Here is a 21,256-nt window from a genome sequence, read left to right on the forward strand (position 1 = left end):
ACATCTCAGTGAGGAGCCTTTGAAGCAGCCGCGCGGCGCTGGCACGGCAGCGGGCCACGCGGCTTCGACCATTAGCCCGGGTTAACAATAAGACTGATTGTGCAGAAAAAACGCGTGTCTTATCATTCTGAGCACTTTGTGTTCACCGTTAGAGAACAGCATGCGTGTTTGCGTAGGGGGGATGGGGGTAGTTCTGCATTTAGTTATGGTTTTAAAGGTTATGGGTCAGGGTCCAGCCACTTACGCAAATAAGTGTCCTCACTAAAACAGAAGTACGAGGATATTTTCCGTGTATGTTTAAAACCGTAAGATGCTCCACCCGCCGCTCATGGCCGGTTAGCTCAGCTGGTTAGAGCGTGGTGCTAATAACGCCAAGGTCGCGGGTTCGATCCCCGTACTGGCCACTTCCCTTTTGACGAGTGTGTGTGGGTCTGCTGCTGCTGGTTCTCATGTACTCGGGGGGTCCTACATCTGTTCACACACGGGGACTTGTCTTCCTTATGGGGACCAAAACTTATGTTAAATCAATAAAGTCACCATAATATAAATGATTATATTTTAGCAATGACAACTTGTTTTTAAAGTTCATTTAGTTTAGAGGGTTAAAGTTGGTTATTTGGTACGTTCGTTAGTTAGTTAGTTAGTTAGTTAGTTAGTTAGTTAGTTAGTTAGTTAGTTAAAATGCCTAATGGGTGCTATAAGGGGATTGGCAGACTGGGGGCAGGGTGTATTAAAAACAGATTCATTCATTCATTAAAAGGCCCATCACAAAAGATGATACCTGTGTAATATCCTTAAGGTTATGTTAAGGGTTATGTTAAGGGTTATGTTAAGGGTTATGTTAAGGTTAAAGTATATGGTAATGGTTATGGGAAATCGATGTAATGTTCTCTGAAGTCGTGCAAAGATGACGTGTGTGTGTGTGTGTGCGTGCGTTTGCGTTTGTGTGTGTGTGTGTGTGCGCGTGCGTTTGTGTACGTGTGTGTGCTATCTCTCTCTCTCTCTCTACCCTCCTCTCTGTTCCTGCAGCGGAGGAGAGAACCGGACCGGGACCAGCGCCTCTGAGGGGAGGGAATCCCTCCCGTGCGTGACGCTCCTTTTTACCAAGGAAACCCACACGCGCGCTCTGACGCAACTGCCCATTTCAGGAAACATGCGTCAATGGACGAGAGCAAGTGAGACGAGCAGCGAGCCCCGCGCACGGCTCCGTGCACCACACACACACACACACGCACATCTCCGGACGCGCTCCTGACACTTTCACCCAATCCGAACTCTCTCTCCACCTCCCCGGTGCGCTCCGGTGCTCTCCGCGTCGCTGCCTTATCCAGACGCGACCCCTCCCCTCGGATGGAGTCGCAACGCCCAGGCCGTGACGTGGGCTGTGTCGTTGGTGTTGAAAAGCCGTTGCAGTTCTTCATAGTGCCATTGAAGTGAGTCATCTCTGAGCAGGGTGGTGAAAAGGAAAAGAAGGAGAGAGAGAGAGACAGAGAGAGAGAGAGAGAAAAAAAAAACTTCGAAGTGTTCCGTGAGCGGCAGATAGCGCAGAGATAGAGAAGCAGGTGAGAGGAGGGAGAATCCTCAGAGGTCAGGCAGGCTACAGGCTCTGAAGCGAAGGTCCATGTGAGTCACTGTAACTCCAGGTTCACTTGGATCTGCTGAGGCTGACTTCAGGCGGAAGTTTGCGCACCTGAGAGGATCTTGAGTGTAGCTCTACCTGCGGCTCGGGCGCAATAAGACGAGGAAGAAGCCATTCATATAACAGACAATATTTATTCTACGCTGCACTCTTCATAAGATGTTGTAGATTTTAGTTTATAGGAGCATTATTGCACTTTGGCATCTCTTCACTGGATTTCCTCCAAAAACAACGTCTCCAGTCAGAGGATTTTTTAATTTTTTTCTGTTGGTGCCTCTTTTTTTTTTTAAATCTGCGAGGATTTGAAGAAAGACAAAAAAAAGTTCCCCAGCTCAGATCGTCTACTGAAATCTTCCTATTTCCTGGATCATGTACCAGGACTACTCCGGGAACTACGACACCTCGTCCCGCGGCAGCAGCAGCACCTCTCCGGCCGGGCCAGAGTCCTTCACCAGCGGCAGCAGCACGATCGGAAGTCCGATCTCTACCTCAAACTACCAGGTAAAGAAAACACAAGCAAACGTGGCGGACGTAGAAACATTTTAATGTTTTGAAATTAGCTTGAGGCGCGGAACATCTTAGAAAAACGTGACGAAATATGTATTCAATCGTGCGTCCGCGCTTTGACTAATTCATCTGACTCCTGCAGGTCGTGTGGGGAGAAAAACACGCACGAACCCATTGACACGGGTAGAAACGGTGACTCAGACCACACGCAATAGACTGGATCCGTACACAAGTATTTAGGACTCATACCATTTGAATTATGTCATGAGTTATCTCGACACGGTCTGTGGATTTGCTTGGATCAGAAATGGGCGCACAGGCTGGCACTTAAAGTAAATGACGAGCCCGTGCGTGTATCAGTTGATGAAAACATTTATTCTTCAATCTGTCTCTAATGTTTCAACAGTGCCTATCGCGTTAACTCCACTGGCACATGTTCGGCGGTGTGTGGACACACTGAAATGCCTCGAATGCTGGACATCTTTCCAATCCGTGCGTAAAACCATGTCATCTCGTCTGTGGCACCACCGGAGGCGCATTATACGCGCACGCATGACAAGGACGATAAATCTCTACAGCACATTCTGTTCATACGACACTCTGACCGGCTCCTAAACTGGGCAGAGCTCAAGCTTATATAGTGGAAGATGCAACGCACGGATTTGGAGATGTCTACATTTTCTTGGCCAGGTGTTAAAGCATTCTGGACATTCACCGGAGGCATGCGTTGCTGCGGAGCTCAGTTAAAGTTGGTATTTGTCCCAGACGTTTCTCTTATTGGGCTGTAGGGAAAACTCTGGTTATAGATCAGATTTGATCAGTCGGGTCTGTGGCTGCGCGCACGCATGCGGAGCTCGGAGCCATCTGACGCCTCCTGTAGCCGAGAAAATTCCAACATTTGCGCGTTCAAATCCCTGCAATTCATCTCTTCGATTCCATCAAAATGTGCTTTGATACACTCTGAGCGATGTACACCACATATACTGTCGCTGTGTCAGTGTGAGGTTATGAGCACGCCGCGTCCTTGGACTCACAAATAATAGGATACAAATCCAGGAAGTAGTGTGTTGTTTACTCGCAGCCAAGTCTTGCGTAGATAGCGCAGTTCTGTGGAAAAGCCCCACCAGGCTCACGCAACATTACGGTAAAAGGACTTTTGGCCCATATCTATCATTTCCCTGTAATTATCTCTCACTGGCTGTTTCCCATTACAGCGGCCTGGAACACGACCCCTCTGTGCGCTTTATTGACACATCAAGCCTTTTTATCCTTTTGTTTTATTGCAGCCAAATACTTTTTATGAGACCAGAAGTTTAAGCAGACTTCTCATTTATTGTTCTGGATGTTGATGTCCTTCACACTTCACTGCGTGAAATGTGTCCACGCGTTGTTCTGATTTACAGCGAGTTCTCAAGACAAGCTCTCTCCTAAAAAAACGCTCACATAACTCTGTCTGGCTTGTACCAGCTGGCTGTTTTCCCTCTTTACTGGAACTGACTGCGTTCCGCATGTGCTTAACAAATCCCATACACAATGACTCACCAGATAAACAAAGTTCCAACAGACTGCCAGGATGTCCGACGGAAAATCGGGAATATCTTGGGCTATAGGGACGTGCGTAAATTACGCACAGAGGCTGGCAGACTTTTTGTGGAGTCCAGAGACATGAGGCAATACTGACCTGACACCGCTGCTCACACTGCTGATTATTAAGCAAAAAAATTCACTCACTTATAGACAGTAGATTATTATACATTTATATATGTTAATATTTGCAAAAGGTCTTAAATCTTTTTATTTTACGGGTTGGTGCCAAAAGTCGAGAAACTTGGATTCACATTCATGTCTCTGGATGAGCTACGAGACCATTCTGCTTCCTGTTGATGTCAGAACAATGTTTTTATATTAAATGTTATTTTATTAAAATAATTTAAAACAAATGGCTCCTCTTTCTCCCCTCACAGTCCAGACGTGCGTAACACTTCACCCGTTCAGTTTCTTTGTCTCTGGTTATTGTAGTAAAGTGAGATGCAACGGACACCTTGGGCTTTCCCATGATTCACAGCATGTGTCACTGTTCCACTCTCTGGTCACACACACAGACAAACACAGCATTTGGCCTGCGTGGATCGAATCACGGCTATTTGCTTGAAATGTGGAAAAAGTGTGAATTTAATAATGGTGGGTGGTGTGTGTGTGTGCGAATGTGCTGCCAGTGAAGTGGAGCACATTTCATATATACAAACTACGGTGCTTAAAGTGAGGTTGTTGTCCTTGGATCCACTGACACCACGCCAGCACAATAGGCTTGCTCGCCTGGATGTGACTGCCAACCCACTTCTCTGGAAAAATGTTCTATCATCATTCTTCATCCTGTTTGCCTCGTTCCTTCTCGTTGCAGAAGTACAGGGTTGACATGCCCGGCTCCAACAGTGCCTTCATACCCACCATCAATGCAATCACAACCAGCCAGGACCTGCAGTGGATGGTGCAGCCCACTGTCATCACCTCCATGTCCAACCCTTACTCCCGCTCCCACCCGTACGGCCATCACCTGAGCAACGGGCCGGGGATGCTGGGGCACAACACGCTGGCTCGGCCCGGGGTCATCCGCTCCATCGGGGACGCCAGAGGTCGGCGTAAGCGGGACGAACAGGTGAGAGGCCTGGGATGACACATATATTTTTGGGGAATATAATTTTATGTGAATTTCCTTCTTTAGATGAGAACGAAGCAAAATAATTTAATAATCATTAAAAACCCTAGAATAAACATGTTGATTTAATTTTACTCTACCGTTAAATTCCTTCTCTGATTGTTATTCTGCTCACAGTCTGCCATAGTCACCCAGCTCTTGTTTACTTCTTGCTCCTCTCTTTAATATTTTTTCAAAAAGGCCTGGTTTTTTTTAACGTGTTGTGCTCGTTCTTTTCTCGCCCTCAGCTCACCCCGGAGGAAGAGGAAAAGAGGAGGGTGAGGCGTGAGAGGAATAAGTTGGCCGCCGCCAAGTGCCGCAACCGGAGACGAGAGCTCACCGACATGCTGCAAGGGGTGAGTGGCAGAGACCCGACAACCATAGTCACCAGAGCACATGCCAATCGTCTCGTGGGTTTCGCTGCTATCGTGTAAAACAACTGCAAAATCAGAGCCTCTCATTCCTCTCATGTGGGAAGGAGCTCTAGTTGATAAACACCCAGCTCCGTCGTGTTTATTGTTGATGCGGAAAATGTGAAAAATGACTAAAGAGCAACAAGGGAAAAGATTTTTTTGCACAGAGATCACGTAGGACACAATAGGGAGGTGGGGGTCAGACTTTGTTCAGACGTCTGGCAGGAAACCAGATTTCTGACGAGTGATTGAACTCCACACCTAAATTTACAACCTCGCATTACTGGTTTCGACTCTCACTGTGCCTCTGAGTGCAAGGTCTGAGTGAGGAGATGACAGGCGCTGAAAAGCTTTTTGTCTCGGGCAGCTGTAGACAGAGGTAGGGCTGTCTCGTGGCCCTGCCTGGCAGACAGTAACGGCATCTAAATGGACTAATTAGCCGAATTACAGCGAGGTTGAGCTTGTCAGGCCTTAAAAAAATCCCATGCAGGAATGGAATTTGCTGTAGGCAGCTGTCTCCATGAATGCAGGACATTTTTATAAAAGGGGCAAATTGCTTGTTTCACAATCCCACATAGAGCCATGGTGCTTGCACACGCACTCACACACACAAACACTCACACACACACACACACATATTCAAACACACACACATTACAGCAAATGCTTCCTGGAAGGAAAGAAAAAGCCCTTCCTCCTTCACATGCCTGTTTTCTTTATTCCAAATAAGGATGTTATGATCGCTTTCCACTGAAAGGAAAAGACTGAGCGATATCCCGACATTAATCTCCCCTTAGATTTACTGATAACGCTCACATACACAAGCCTCACACTGGGCACCACCACCTCCTTCCAGGGCTTCCTCATACCTTTGCCCATGAGTCAAAGTTCTCAGACAGCATGCCAGCTTATCAGCCAGTTGTGTCTGAGCCTGACAAACAGCTTTTCATGGGATCTGTCTTTTTCTGTTATGTGTGAAACATTAATGACACATTGTTGACGCAGATCCCGTATCTCCCAGACACAAACAATGCAGTCATTATTGGGCGCTCAAATTCAAACGGAGGGCCTTGAGATAACACGTTTACAAGTTTTAATGTGCCGTGATTAATTCTAGATTTAATGTTGCCTGTGCTACTGTCTGCTTTTGAGAAACCGCAGCAAGCAAACAGTGCCCTCTTTTGGCCCTTTGGAGGAACACACTCACACAGTCTGACTACCTGATTGTGGAGGAAACTCTGGCATCATCACATGGTTCAGAAAGCTCTGGGTTGACGATCAATTCTACAGCTGAGCATTTCAACTTCAAAATAATGTGTTTGGGGCATTTTGCATGATTCACATTAGATTCAAGATCTTTTTTTGTCATCATCTCTTCACCATTCTTCATCCTTCTGCCATTCTGTCCAAGATATAGTAAACAAAAATAAACATGTCCATACTTGTGCTCAAGTTCTCATTTCTCATATTTCATTTGTGTGTCAACAGGAGACCGAGAAACTGGAGGATGAGAAATCCGACCTGCAGAAAGAGATCGAGAGCCTACAGAAGGAGAAGGACAAGCTGGAGTTCATGCTGGTCGCCCACAATCCAGTGTGTAAGCTGCCCATTGACGATCGCCAACAGTCGGCGATGCACCATCAGCAGCACCAGCACCAGCAGCAGTGCGCCCCACTCCCCCTGACCATGCGCCCTAGCATGCCGCCCCGCTCTCAGATGAACCCGGTGGTGGTGAAGCAGGAGCCCGATGATGATGTGGGAGACCTGGGCAAGCTTCAGCGCTCCGTCATCAAGCCTATCTGCCTGGGTGGCGGGGGGATGTACTGCACAGATGGAGACAGCTTGAACACGCCGGTGGTGGCGGCGTCCACCCCGGCTGCCACGCCCAACGCCCCGAGCCTCATATTCACCTACCCGAGCATGCTGGAGCCCGAGAGCCCGTCGCCCTCCTCCGAGTCCTGCTCCAAGGCCCACCGGCGCAGCAGCAGCAGCGGCGACCAGTCCTCAGACTCCCTCAACTCGCCCACCCTGCTGGCGCTCTGAACGAGGCCGTCAGCTCGGCGCAGCTGAGAAACAAACACTGTGGCTGAGGGCGAGCAGGAGCACCGACTGCACGCCCCCTCCCCTCTCTCCAGTGTCTTTTAATAAAGACCCAAGAGCACATTGAAAAGTCCAGACCAAGCTGACCATGTGAGCCGTTTCCCCTCCGCAGGGAGACCCGCAAGGGCTACGCCGCGTGTTTCCTCTTGTTCTGCTTCACTGTAAAAAAATATTTCTATTTGTAAAAGTGCGTGCACCAAACCTAAAGAGAGTCAACCCTTTGCCATTTCAACTCGAGTGTCAACTTGTTTACTGGGCAGACAATCCTGAAGAGAGACTGGCCTCCATGGGGCAACCGTGAGTTGACGTGACTTAAAATAGAGAGCGTGTTCTTAACTAATATATATATATTTTTGAACCTGTTGAAAAAGCCATGTGGACACTTGCACTCTGCCAAGACGAATCAATAAATCACTTCTACGAGGTCAGCGTCTTACTGGCACTTCGTATGAGTGAAAGAGACAAAGAGCAAAGACTTCCTCTTGTCTTTTGTTTCTCTTCTCTGGACCTTGCATCGGGAATCGCTGCCGAGAATGTTTGCACATTCCCGGGTGTGATCTCCGTCTCTTTAATTGTATTTATGGACTGTGCCGATTCCGTTTTGCAAAGTGTTTGTTGAGATTCTGCCCCTCTCCTTAATCCGCCTGTAGAAAAAGCAAAGTTGTCATCCGCAGGGTGACTGGAGCGCTCCTCAGTGTTGCAAACGTATGAGACAACTCTCAATCAATGACTAGATCCTCAATACTCTATACCTTCTATTTTTGCCTTAGTGGCTTGACTTTATAGTAGTATTGTTGTGCTTTTCCTCAGTGGTTGTGTACCTGAACTTTACAACCTGTTTATGACAAAGTGTATGTGATTTACATTAATGTCAGGGATCATATCTCTGGTGTAGTAGAACCCCGTGGCGAGGAGCGTGGCAGGACTGGAGGCCGCTGAATGGTCGAGCCGTTGGAGAGTTGGTACTTTATGTGCAGGGGGCGACAAACTTCATCGCTTCATTGTGTCACAACATAACCGAACAGAACCCTCCTCCTCCTCAAGATTCTGTTGTTTGTCTCCTTTAGGCTCTAAATAAAGGTCTTTTCTCTCTCAACGCTGCCTCTCTGCAGCAGGTCAGGTTTCAAAAAGCCAAAAAAGGTTGGTGATTCGTCCGTCTTTGTCTAAAAGAAGGAATTTTTGCTAAAATTTGAAAAAATAGAAAAAGCCACTGTGGTCTAGACTGTCGCCAGCTGCCAATGATGTCAACCCTGTTTATACTGTGTTTGTAAATCTGTCACTTTTAGTAAAGAAACGATGTTTGAATTCAACTCAGATGTGCTAATTTATGGGTGTGTATGAATATAGGCCAACAAGGATGTACTCGATGAGTTGGCTTCGAGCTAGGGCCGGACACAGTTCACTTTGTTGAGGAAGAAATAAGAAGAACTCTCTCCCCAGCTGGCCTGACATGAAAGAGGAGACACCTTGACAAGACGTAATATTTCTGAAGTTCTACGAAGCACTTCTTTTTTTTTTTTTTACATGTGTGTATCTTAAAGGGATGAGGGATTTAAAATACCGTGCACTGAGAAGGACACAACAGCGATATTTGGGATTTTTTTTATGTTTACTTCAAACATTCCTAACGAATATAACATGTCAGGGGTGAAAGTGGGGGTGTCATCTTTGTTCGAAACCTTTCTGTTATCAGAGGAGGAGGAGTTGTGGTTTGTTGCGCTGGATGCAGAAAAACAGACTTTGGAAATCCAAAATACGAGCTGCTGCTACTTGTTTGGAGAAAACCATGTCGGCTATTTATATTTCAATGATATTGGGTTTAACATCACCGGCTGTGATATGGTGTGATGCAGCAGGAAGCCTGGGATCCTGTGAAGGTGAAACGAAAACCAAAAACACTTAACTGTGGGCGAGTCAGTTGCGTCTCTTTGTTGAAACACTCTGAAGCCCCTTGACACACATAGGAAAGCCATTGACTGTAGATCTTCTACTGTACATGTCATCTACTGTCTGTCGTCTGTTTTCAGCTACTATTACTTCTTTTCCAAATGCTTTAACTGTTGAAAATGATTCAAAATTAATAAAAAACAGCAATATGTATAGCAGTGTTTGTTAATTTAAATGAACAATAATAATAATAAAATGATTTTCAACTTCGAATTGTGCATTTTTCGTTCATGGTAATGTGCTGACTCTAATTCACTTAACTAACATTGCAGGTTCTGCAAATGTTTGAGATAAAATCTAATATTGAAAATATTATCACCCTATTAATATTACTATTAATATTATAATAATACTCAAACCATTCTAATAGAAAGAGAGAGAGAGAAAAACGATTCTACCCATCTTTAAAGGTTTAAATAAAACCTTTTGGTCCAATAACAATGTTCATTATGATCATTACAGGCTTAACTTTTAAAATTAGTCCCCGTGAAATGTTATCATTCTTTCTGCTTCAGAATTATGATATAAAGAAATATTATTCTAAATCTTAAATATGGACTAGGAGGCATATAGCCTATATATTTATATATTTAAGTAAAAGAGGAAATAGCCTTTAGTCTTCTGTATATGCAGTATTTAAAATCAAATATTATGGTTGTTATATTATGTCTCTATTTTGTTTAGTTAAATACAGTATGTATATCATTCTTATGCACCAACCTGAATTAGAATTATAAAATGAAAATGTAATTACATTGCCAAACTTAATCCACAAATAAAGTTTCATATGATAATATTACATTATTTTTATACAAATGTCTATAATCAATCATTAAGAAGACAGTGCTTTTCTTCTAAAAACTGTGTGTCTGCTGCAAAAAAGCAGCTACAAAATGCTTTTGTGGTTTGTCTGGAGAAAAATGACAAAAAAAATTATAATCTGATACAATCTCCCAGTGCTGTCTCTGAGGATGTTAAATATTACCCAACAGATTAGAGGACACAGAATTTGAATAATTATGTGAGACACTTGAATTGTTTTACTTTGAAAGGGAAAGCCTGAAGTGTGCACGGCCTCTTATTATTTTTTGCCTTCAGAAGTTTGTGATGAAGGTGTTTTTAAAACTATGAGTATTTATAATGTTCAAGTGGTCAAATTAATAATAACATTAATTATGTTAATCATAATTTTATTAGTTTTTAAGTGTTTATCTTATTTCATGTGTTTTTTAGAACATAAAAAAAAGATAAAGTATTTGTAATGGTAATAAGCGCCTGTACTTATTCATTGTAATACATCGCCCTCTCGTGGATATATTGAGTAACTACAACTACATCTTTAGAAATTATGTCTACAATTCCAGGTTGTTTGATTGTTTTTTACAGTTGCTCACTGTGACCACTAGGTGACGTAACTGTTAGATGTGCTGGTAACTTCGCCTGGATGAAGCATTGAGTAAAACATGGTCACTTACAACATGTAGACTTTACTGTGGTGTTAGCTTCTAGCTAACCCGGCTGATGCTTCTAACGCCAGTAAACGATAATCAGATGAGTGACCAACATCATTATTTTTAGAAGGTTAGACATCAGTAAAATAAATGTTGTACACAAAGTTATGTGTCTCATTACACTTTGAATTATTCAGTAATTGAAAAAAAAAAAAAACGTGTATTTGTTTTAATGACTTTATTGCTCTCGTGTCATCACAAGAATCCAGGCAGACATAATCACATCAAACTTCCGTTTGACCTCTCAAAATAAAAGGCGTATTCCTTCCTAAGCTGAGGTTGCATAATACTACCACAGAGCGGCAGTGTGGTTCCATCAAAGGCTCAAAAAGCAAACATGACATGGTGAAAATAGTCTTTCTTTCAAACTGTAGATCACGTACAGACAAATAATCCACATAACTGCCTGTTGATAAACATAAGAAACAAATACACAATATAATATCATGTAATATAATATAATATAATATCATGTAATATCATGTAATATGATATAATATAATATAATACAATATAATACAATATAATATAATATAATATAATATAATATAATATAATATAATATAATATAATATAATATAATATAATATAATATAATATAATATAATATAATATAATATAATATAATATAATATAATATGTATTATTTGCTGAGCTCCTGCTGTACTTCACATCCTGAACTGCTCCTCTTTGGTCTGCAGGCCTCTCACAATGCATGCTGGTCAGTTTAGTCCTTAAATAATGGAAAGGAGAATAAATTGATTTCAGGACACATGGTGGCACACAGGAGAAAAACTGGCCTGTTCCCTAGCTTCACATTTAAGTGTGAAAGTTGTATCCAAACCGCTTCATCTTTACAAGCTCATATAATTACATCAGCTGTTTTTTTTTCATTTGCATTTCAATTTCATTTCTTTTCTTTTCTTCTCTCCTTTCAGCACATAAAAAAAAAAAATCAATTTTCATGTCAAACAGAAAACTTGATCCCAACCTCTGCAATGCCTCGGTGCAGTGTTCAGCTCCACCATCCAGCTGCAAAGTCTTTGGCAGAGAGAGCGAAGCAGAGGAGATTTAATCGTTAAAAATGAATCTGCATATTTTAAAAAGTCAGCCCAGATGACAAAGAGCCTGCTATAAATCAATCTACTTAGTATTTTTTCATTATGTTAATAATCTAATGTAGAAACACAGTAAGAGATCAGAAAGTTCAGTCAAACAGAACACAGCTCTCTCTTTCCATGTTTCACTCTCCTGTTCTTGGATTAAATCGATTTCGGCCATGAGAGTTGATTACAGCTCACAATTAATTTAAGAAGAAAAAAACGTTGCTCTGACTTTTGCCCTTTCTTTCTTGGGGTGATCCTCCACCGAAAGCATAATCTATATGTACGGAGTTGGAGAGATGGTCTCTTCACCCAGAGAACCAAGGTTTCAACATAACCGAGCGTTCAGGTTCACAGACTCCACCTGAATGCAACATGCTCCCTGTGCTTGTGCTGAGTAAGCAGAGCCGCAGAAAAACACACAAGGATAATTACAGTAAAGAGTCAATTGATTTCAGCCACCGTGAAGATAACAAAGGGGTAAAGGCCCAAGATCGATGCTGACAAACATTGCAGATGAAGATATATACTGGGGCACATGGCTCAAATCCGATTATAAGACCAAATACACACACTGCACCACAGATGTGTAGTGTGTGTATTTGAGAAAACGTTTTTGAGAAACCCTGCAAAAAGATGACACAGCAAGAAATATTATTAGATGTCATGTGATACTCTGCTGGAAGAAGCTGGAACATGTTATTATCAGTTACATGTTAGAGAGGCTATATATTCTGCAGGCTGAAGTGTCCTTGGGCAATATACTGAACCCTTCTCATAGAGCAAGTGGGTGAATGGGTGAAAGGCAAAAACTGTGCTGTAAAGAGCTTAAAGGGATAGTTGATAGTTGAATTTTAATTTTTGGGTGAACTATCCCTTTAAGTGGTCATCAAGTGTGAAAAAAGCTCTATATAATACAGACCATTTCCATATTTTTTATTTCTATATTTCCAACTTTCAGATGAGAAGAAGACAAATGTTCTGTATCGTATCTGGACTATCTCTCCGTTAAATGTTCCATATATACAGAGTTGGAGAGATAATCTCTTCACTCAGAGAACCAAGGTTATAATGTAACCTTGTCACATTGTCATGATCCACAACTAAATCCAACACATGGAATTGTTTGTCACATCAGTGAACTTTGAGGTAAATCTGTTTTTTCAACAATGATCATTTGTAAAAACATTAATTGCATATGTACTAATATCTGTGATTCATAATATGTATTGAAAAGTACTGAGACGCACTTTAATAAGCACAGTTAAAAGGAACAGAAGCAAATGTAAAGCAGAGAGTGAATGAATTTGTTCACTTGATTCAACTTTAGTGTTTATAATGTTTACTAAAATATACAGAAGGATTAATGAATAAATCAATAACCTGAAACACTTCCTTTCAAGTAAAAAAATGTGTTTTGCATGCAGTGCTTTTATTGCTGCATGTTATTACTTCCATAGAAGTTAACATCCTGCAGCCGGACTTTAACAGTGTTCAGATTCTTTACTGAAGTAAAGATATTGATTTCACACTTTAAACATACTCAAGTATTACGCCCAAAATATATATGAAGAGTAGAAGTTCCCATAGTGCAGTACAACAGTTTGCTGCTGACAAGCTGCTGCACCGATATCTCTGTTGCATTTTACTACTGTAGATGTTTCTGTATGTTTAAGATTGAGTTCATTTGAACTAGTTCATAAACGTTTGGGTTGTGTCATCTACAGCAATGTTGAGATCAAAACTTCTCACCAGCCCAGAGAAATGCCTATTTTCAGTTCTGTGAAGATGCATTTTCCAGCTCATGCATTTGGATTTAAACAAAAGTTGATTTACAAATTGGTTCACCGCGTAAAGGAACAGTTCATGCTTCAGTTTATCAAAAACATTCAGCATCAACTCCTGGGCAGATACATGGTTTACATCTGAAAAGTAAGTAAAGCTGTGAGGCAAATGTAGTGCAGTCAAGAGTACAATGTTTCCCTAAGTAGCAATATAAAGTACAAGTATCTCCAATATGTGCTTGAGCGCAGTACTTGAGTAAAGGTACTTAGTCACTGCTCTGTCTGGGCTTTAAGTTGCGTTCTCTGAACGATCAGAGCAGCAGCAGCAGCAGCAGCAGATAACATCTCTTTGTTCCTCTGCACAAACCACCTGGACGTCCTTCAGCACAGAGATGGCCACAGATATCGCTGACGACGACGTTCACTTTTCAAAGACCAAAGCAATGAACTCACACAGAGTGCGCTACTGTGCACCTTTGAGCATGAAGTGAGGAAACAGCAGCACCCAGCCATTTAAGGTGACTGTGCCCCCTGGGTGCTGATGTAGACGTTTATTAAAGGACCGGAGCCTCCAGCTCCCTGGAAATATTATGAATGTTCTTACTAGTGAGACTGAAGATCACTGAGACACTGTTATAGCAGAGACTTATATTAAAATCAATGCAGACGTTTCCATAATCTACAGTATTGACTTTTTTTCCCCTTGAGGGCAGCGATAACAGATAAACACAAACAGATACTGTAGATGAAGGAGACTGCAGCAACAGCTAAACTGGATGTAAACGCACATAAATCCTGCTCATTACATTAAAATAAACACATAATAATATCATTGACAGGTTTACCCTCTGTTTAACCATCGAATCAATCTTCACTGTGGGATAAACTGAGAATTCAGCTTCTTGAGAGGATTGTGTATTGACTGTAAGTGTTGTTGAGTGAGGCCCATCGATTAAGAACTCATTACACTGAGGACCCAGCAAACAGAAAGCGGTCCCTCACCGGACAGAGCAAAGCCCATTGAAGCAGAATCCAGCAGAAAGTCGAGGATCAAGGAGTGAAACATCACAGGAGGATCGACAGGAGACAGGACGTTCAGAACGCTGCGTCATGTTGAAGAAAGTTTCTAAAATCTATCATAAGTGCATGACTGAATAAGTCGTTTTTAACTTTAGTCTGCCCAGTGCTCTGAATGTCAAAGTGAAGACATTCACTTTGACATTCACATGTGGCTCTATCTGAAGTTTCCAGTTGTCATAAAAACTCAAAAGGCGTTAAGTTTGTCCATTTCGGGCTACGGTAAAAGCATGGCGGCCTCTGAAGAGAGGACCCACTCCCGATGTAAATATAAAGTATTTAAATATAAAGGACCAATTCTAGAGTAAAGAAAACAACAATTTGTTAAATTAAGATGAAATACACTCATGAAAACATCACCAGGATTATTCTATAATCCAATTTCTGCCAATAGATCGCGTTCACCTAAATCTTACACACTGGACCTTTAAGAACAGAGGATTTCGCACCCTGTTAAGTCCTATGAGACGCATTGTGATTTTGAATATGGGCCATACAAATATAATTTGATTGATTGACCCCCTAACCCTTTTATAGGTAAATTTTCAACAAGATGTTGAGGAGCCTTATTATGGGAGGGCTTTCCACAGGTGCCAAACAACTGTAAATTGAGAAAATATGTAAAATGTCACAAAAGATGCTTAACAGATCATTTAACTTGTGTTCTACAATTGATGTTTTTTCATCGTTGTCTATGGAGATATTTTTTTATTGATTACAGATTGATCACGACTAGATTGCTTAGATATGCGATGTACCTGCTCTTTCATCTCTATGACATTTTCTTTTGTATAAATAATTACAACATTGAGACACCTCAGAATTTATCCCTCACGCTGTCATTTCTTATGAATGTAATGAACATTGTAATCTTTTTTATGTCTGCCCTGGGAGAGGAACCTCTCCCATGTATCTCTCTCTGAGGTGTCCTCAGTCTTATCGAGGTTTAAGGGCAGAAGAACTCACCTCTATTAAGCCCTGTGACGCAAATTGTGATTCAGGGAATAGGAGCTATAAAAAAAATATGTTTGGATTGATTCCCTGATATAAAACACATTAAAGCAGAGGTCAATTTTCAGTAAGATCTAGAGCAGCCAAATTATGGGATGGCTTCACACAGGTGGTAGAAGCGTTCTTCTATTAAAGGTTGCAAAAGATGGAAAGCAGTTAAACAGACCATTTAACTGCTGATCTACAATGGATCTTTATGCATTATTGTTTCTGGAGACATGATTTGTAATTACTGTTGATTATTGTATGTGTATTAAATGCTATCTTCCCTAACAACACACTCAGGCGTGCTTGTGAAAGCATCTGCTCACTTTTGTTTTTCTTGAGCTGTACATATTATTTTTGATTTGCTGACCCTCATATTATTTATCAATTTTATCAAAATATTTAAAATGAGCCCAATGACCATTTTCCATTTGCCCGAGCGCCGAACGGTCGGAGGCCCTATTGAAATTGTAAGGATTTTTACAATTAATATTATTTCCCTTTGGGGGGCTTTTTCAGGGCCTAGACATGCTACAAAAATCATGAAACTTTGCAGGAAATTCATGGCTTACGGATATTTTTGTATTCTGTAGTAATTTGAAAAGGCAAAATGGCTCAACAGCGCCCCCTGGAACGCAGCCCCTAGGTTTCCCTTTGACCGATCTTAGCACAAATTGTAGACCAGGTGTATCATGACCAGACAAACAAAAAAGTCTCAAGGGGCATTATGAAAAAGGCAACAGGAAGCACGCCATTTTTGCATTTAGTGTCAATATTTCCTCAGGGTCATAGCGCCACCTACTGATCGGTGTGAGAATGAAGTTGTTGTAACATCGTCCACTTGACACAAAATCGCTCACGCTACATCAGACCCCCTACTTGAATAGATCTATTAGTCTGTATGTAATAATACTGATGGCGCCACCTACTGGCGACAGGAAATAAGCTTTGTTTGACAACTATCATACAAATCACGCAAAATTATCCTTGCCGCAGTGTGCACAACACATGCAACGCTTCAAAATGCATGTGCTCGGGCCCGTTCAGTGCTGCTTTGCAGTCCTAGTTTTTCTATGTTTTTCAAATTCAATCTGTGCTAAATAAAAATAACCTAAAGGCAAAAAAAGATCACAAAAAGCGTTAAAGTGTCTTCTGTAGATTGAATGTCATGTTAAATGCGTTTCCTTTGTTTTTCTTCTTACTTTCCTCTAATTACTTCTTAAATATTTAATGTTTAAAATGCTGCTGCTGCTGAGAGCAAGACAAATTTCTCCGAGTTCAAGTTCCTCGGTGTGTTTATCACGGATGACATGACCTGGTCTAAACAAGTGGACTCGGCGGTGAAAACTGCACAAAAGCGACTTTACTTCCTAAGACGACTGAAGAAGTTTGGCATGGCTGCAAAAATACTGACAAACTTTTACAGATGCACCATCGAGAGCATCCTCTCAGGCTGCATCACTGTCTGGTTTGGTAGCTGCTCTGCTGCTGATCGCAAGGCCCTGCAGAGGGTGGTTAAGACAGCTGGCTGCCATCTCCCTTCCGTGCAAGGCATCTACAGCACAAGATGCCTGAGAAAAGCACGGAAGATCATCAAGGACCACAGCCACCCAGGCTGTGGACTTCTCACACTGCTGCCGTCTGGGAAACACTATCGGAGCATCCGAGCACGGACCACCAGACTCAAAAACAGCTTCTTCCCCCAGGCCGTAAGGCTTTTGAACAATCAACACTGACCCTATGAACAGTTACCATGCACATTCTGCTCCACCACCCATACAAATACACTTACTACACATACTCATATTCATAGTATTTAATTTAATATTCCCTACTCCTTCACCCGGTGAACACTTACTGCTGCTTCTTTTTGCAATCTGCTGCTTCATTTTGATATGTTGCTGCTTCGTTCTGCTATAGGTTATATGTTTTTTTGTAAAAAGCCTGTCTACTGCGTAGATGTTGCCTGTCATGTCACAAGAATTTCACTGCTCCGATGACACTGTCATTGGTGCATGTGACAATAAACTTTGATTTGATTTGATTTGAAATTTCAGATGTGTCTGGGAATGAAGCTTTATTAATCAACCAATCCATTTATTAACGTATCAATTACAGAATGTGGTTTTGTCATTCTAACAGTGTATGTGACTTGACTTAAACATTTTTAGAAGAAGAAACAACATTCAAATGAAAATCTGACTTCATAACCAGCAACCTTGTAAAATCCAAGCAATAAGAATTTCTGTGTAAGTGGCTTCACTGAGTCAGCTCACTGAAGACATTACTCTTCTTCACTTGTGTAACTTTGTGTTGTAACATTGGCAATGATCTCTCTCACTTTAAGTTTGAATTAGACGGCATTGGCCTCCTTTCTTTATATATGGTTATCTTGTATGTTTAGACTACTAGGAAACGGTTGCGTAAACTTCACATCTTCAGGATTTGAACTGCTGGACAAAACTAAACAAAGATAATTAACCTGGTGTCAGAAGCATCTTTGACCATTTTCTAAACCAAAACAAAAATTTGATTCATTGAAAAGAAGAATTCTTGCTTTATCATCAAGAGCCATTTATTTCATTTTCTTTCATGCAGTTTATTTTGTAATCAAGCTTTTCTCTCCACTCATAGAATACGTTGAACCAAGGAGACATATTATGCTTTGTCAGTGTTTATTACCTCTTGTGTTCTATTGGTTAGGAGGTTATGTTATCACCCTTTTTCTATTTGTTTGTTTATCAGCAAAATTTAAAAAAAAAAAACTGAAAAGTTTTACATGATGAATGTGTTGGAAGGAGGTGGGTCAAGGGAGAACCCATTCAATTTAGGGTTCCAGGATCAGAGGGTGGATCAAGGATTTCTTATTCCCTGTCTTTAACACTGTGAGGTAGGGAACATTTTCTCAATTTTGCCTGGAAATAATAAATGGACCTTTGGATATTTAAAGCGAGAGCGGAGACCGACGTCTCCAACATATCCAGGAATCGATTGCCCAATCACAACAGAACGGGCCCACTGGCCAATCAGAGCCGACTGGGCTGTAACGGGCCTTAAAGAGACAGGAGCAAAAACCTGTATTTCAGACAGCGACTGAAAAGAGGAGCTGCAGCAGAGTGATGTGTTTTCTGAGTCATAACCCAAATCAAAACTATGAGCCTGAGTATGAGCAGAATATGTCTCCTTTAAATGCCACTTTACTAATTCGCATGTCTCGGTGGAACTCCTACTTGAGAGGGTTCAGTTATTGTTCTGTCTGAGATCTATGTGCCTTTTTTCTCGTAGAACTTGGAGAACTTGTTGAAGATGTTAGTTATGGGCAGAGCTACAATCAGCAGTCCGCAGATGATGCACAGGGAGCCTACCACCTTCCCAGCTGGCGTAACAGGGATGGTGTCCCCGTAGCCCACCGTCGTCATGCTGATGGTGGCCCACCACCAGCAAATAGGTATGGTCTCCAGATCTGACTCTTTAGATTCATTTTCCACAAAGTAAATAAGAGAAGAGAACACGGAGATGCCCACAGACAAGAAAAGCATCAGCTGGCCGACCTCGCTGAAGCTGTCTCGCAGGGTGGAACCGAGGGAGCGAAGGCCGGCCGAGTGGCGGGCAAGTTTCAGGATGCGAAACACTCGCATCAACCTCAAGATCTGCACCACTTTGCCAACGTTCTCCAGCTCTGTGCTATCGCCTTCAGCCATCATGTCACAGGCCAAAGTGACATAAAAGGGCATAACTGTCATGAAGTCAATGATATTGAGAGGACGGCACAAGAACCTCTTCGCCGATGGTGCAACAGCCAAACGGAGGATGAACTCTACAGAGAAGAACAGGACACAGAAGTTCTCAAAGAAGTTCATCACTGGGTTTTCGACTTCTTGGTCGTTGACATCGAACTGGTTGAAGTCCGGCATGCTGTTAACGCACATGGCTACAATGGAGATGATAACCATGCTCAGGGAGGCCACAGCAATTGCTTTGGCTGAAGTGGAGTGACCTGGATTCTCAAGTCGAATCCAAATATTGCTGCGAACATCTGCGCACCAGGAGCCTTCAAACATTTCTATGTTGTCCTCCGAGGCTGACGGCTCCTCAGTGGAAGAGGCTGAGCTGTTGAGCTGCACTTCATCGCTCATCTGGTCCCACTGCTTGTCCCCAGCCACCTCCATCAGCTCATAGAATTTGTTGCTGCAGCAAAGGTCCAGATGACGCTCCTTGATGCCCCAGTATTCAATCTCCTGGACGAATGAAATCACACATAATCCGTCTGCCAGGTGCATTTTACCCGTGAGGTAAAAGTTGAGCACGTAACAGAAGAAATGGGGACTGCGATCAAAGTAGAACTCCATCTCAGAGGGACTGAACTCGTCGCAGAGTTCCAGGATGGCTTCTTTGGAGCTGCAGCACAGGAGACGCCCAAGACGCGTCTGTGGGAAGCGTTGCAGCACCGTGTGCTCCATCTGCTGTTTGAAACCTCCGACATTAACATTGATGAAGCAGTCTCCAGAGCTGTGCTGGGGAAACACCTGTCCATACACCATGGTGGAGCAGCAGCTTAGACACTCATCAGTTGTCCCTGGAGGAAATCTTTAGTGGCCTGCACAGAAAAAGAGTGGAATTGGTGCCCATTCCACTTTGTTGTATGTCATTTGATCCGGCTGAGGGGCGTGACATCAGAGCCATCCAGGATCAAGTAGCATCTAGGTCTCTGTGACGCCCTGTAATCAGAATGTTGGAAATGATACGTCACTTCTTCTGCACTGTTTTTACTTTATTTTATGACCTGGAGATCAATCATATGCTACAAATACTTTTAGTTTCTATTAGTTTGCACAGTTACACAATGTGACAGTAATATCTAATGCCTGCATGCCCAAGATGTGTGTAAGGTATGCGGTAGGTTTGGTTGCGATGATTGAAAAACTTTATTTAACTTTTGAAAAATAGCTAGATAGACTTTATCTGGAAATGCCTACGTCTATTTTTTTTTAAACATGAACTGTTCATTAAGGGGCAGATTTGGTCTGATGGCACCCTGGAGTGCCCCTGTACTGTCAGCAGTCTTAAAATATAGTCATTTACCAACAGTACTAAAAATACTAACAGTACATTTTAATCTTTTGAAGTATACAATTTGCCGTTCCTCCTATCGGCTTCACACTTGGCATGTGTGTCGTTTAAAGGCCCCGGGAAGTGCATTGTCTATCAGACTGACACACACATTCACAGGTTTTTATTATGGCAACGACATTCATAGAATCACATCCTCTTTTTTTTTGCCACTAATTAATCGTTTGGTTGCTGTGATTCCCTGGATCCAGCTAAATTGCAGAGCTTTTACTTTGAAAAGTTGTAATCATGAGATCGTGGCGATGACTCACTAAAGGCGAGGAATAACTCTGAAGTAGTTACCACAGTTCATTACCCATTCCTAACAGACGCACTGCACCAGCATATGTAATGATGTGCAGCTTTGCTCAAAAT

The 21,256-nt window shown here is 42.2% G+C and overlaps 2 protein-coding genes and 1 non-coding gene across 3 annotated transcripts; 2 read left to right on the forward strand and 1 right to left on the reverse strand.

Annotated features, from left to right (window-relative positions):
• Positions 1-330: 330 nt before the first annotated feature.
• On the forward strand, positions 331-404 carry trnai-aau (transfer RNA isoleucine (anticodon AAU)). The gene has a single exon. It is a non-coding gene; the product is annotated as a tRNA-Ile (tRNA).
• A 999-nt stretch (positions 405-1,403) lies between these two features.
• On the forward strand, positions 1,404-9,514 carry fosl2 (FOS like 2, AP-1 transcription factor subunit). Its single transcript, XM_061082734.1, has 4 exons — positions 1,404-2,140; positions 4,548-4,802; positions 5,090-5,197; positions 6,743-9,514. Exons 1-4 carry the CDS (start codon positions 2,009-2,011, stop codon positions 7,295-7,297), a joined length of 1,050 nt encoding a protein of 349 aa, XP_060938717.1. The 5' UTR covers positions 1,404-2,008; the 3' UTR covers positions 7,298-9,514.
• Positions 9,515-19,019: 9,505 nt separating this feature from the next.
• Positions 19,020-20,313, reverse strand: LOC133016013 (potassium voltage-gated channel subfamily S member 3-like). The gene has a single exon (XM_061083309.1). The coding sequence runs from the start codon at positions 20,311-20,313 to the stop codon at positions 19,036-19,038; it is 1,278 nt and encodes a 425-aa protein (XP_060939292.1). The 3' UTR covers positions 19,020-19,035.
• Between the last annotated feature and the right edge of the window lie 943 nt (positions 20,314-21,256).

This window comes from Limanda limanda, chromosome 12, assembly GCF_963576545.1.
Source record: "Limanda limanda chromosome 12, fLimLim1.1, whole genome shotgun sequence".
Lineage (NCBI taxonomy): Eukaryota > Metazoa > Chordata > Actinopteri > Pleuronectiformes > Pleuronectidae > Limanda > Limanda limanda.

Coding starts and splice junctions, on each gene's coding strand:
- LOC133016013 (XM_061083309.1), bottom strand. CDS start 20,313: ATGGTGTATGGACAGGTGTTTCCCCAGCACAGCTCTGGAGACTGCTTC.
- fosl2 (XM_061082734.1), top strand. CDS start 2,009: ATGTACCAGGACTACTCCGGGAACTACGACACCTCGTCCCGCGGCAGC. Junction 2,141..4,547: donor TCTCTACCTCAAACTACCAG/GTAAAGAAAACA, acceptor TTCTCGTTGCAG/AAGTACAGGGTTGACATGCC. Junction 5,198..6,742: donor TCACCGACATGCTGCAAGGG/GTGAGTGGCAGA, acceptor GTGTGTCAACAG/GAGACCGAGAAACTGGAGGA.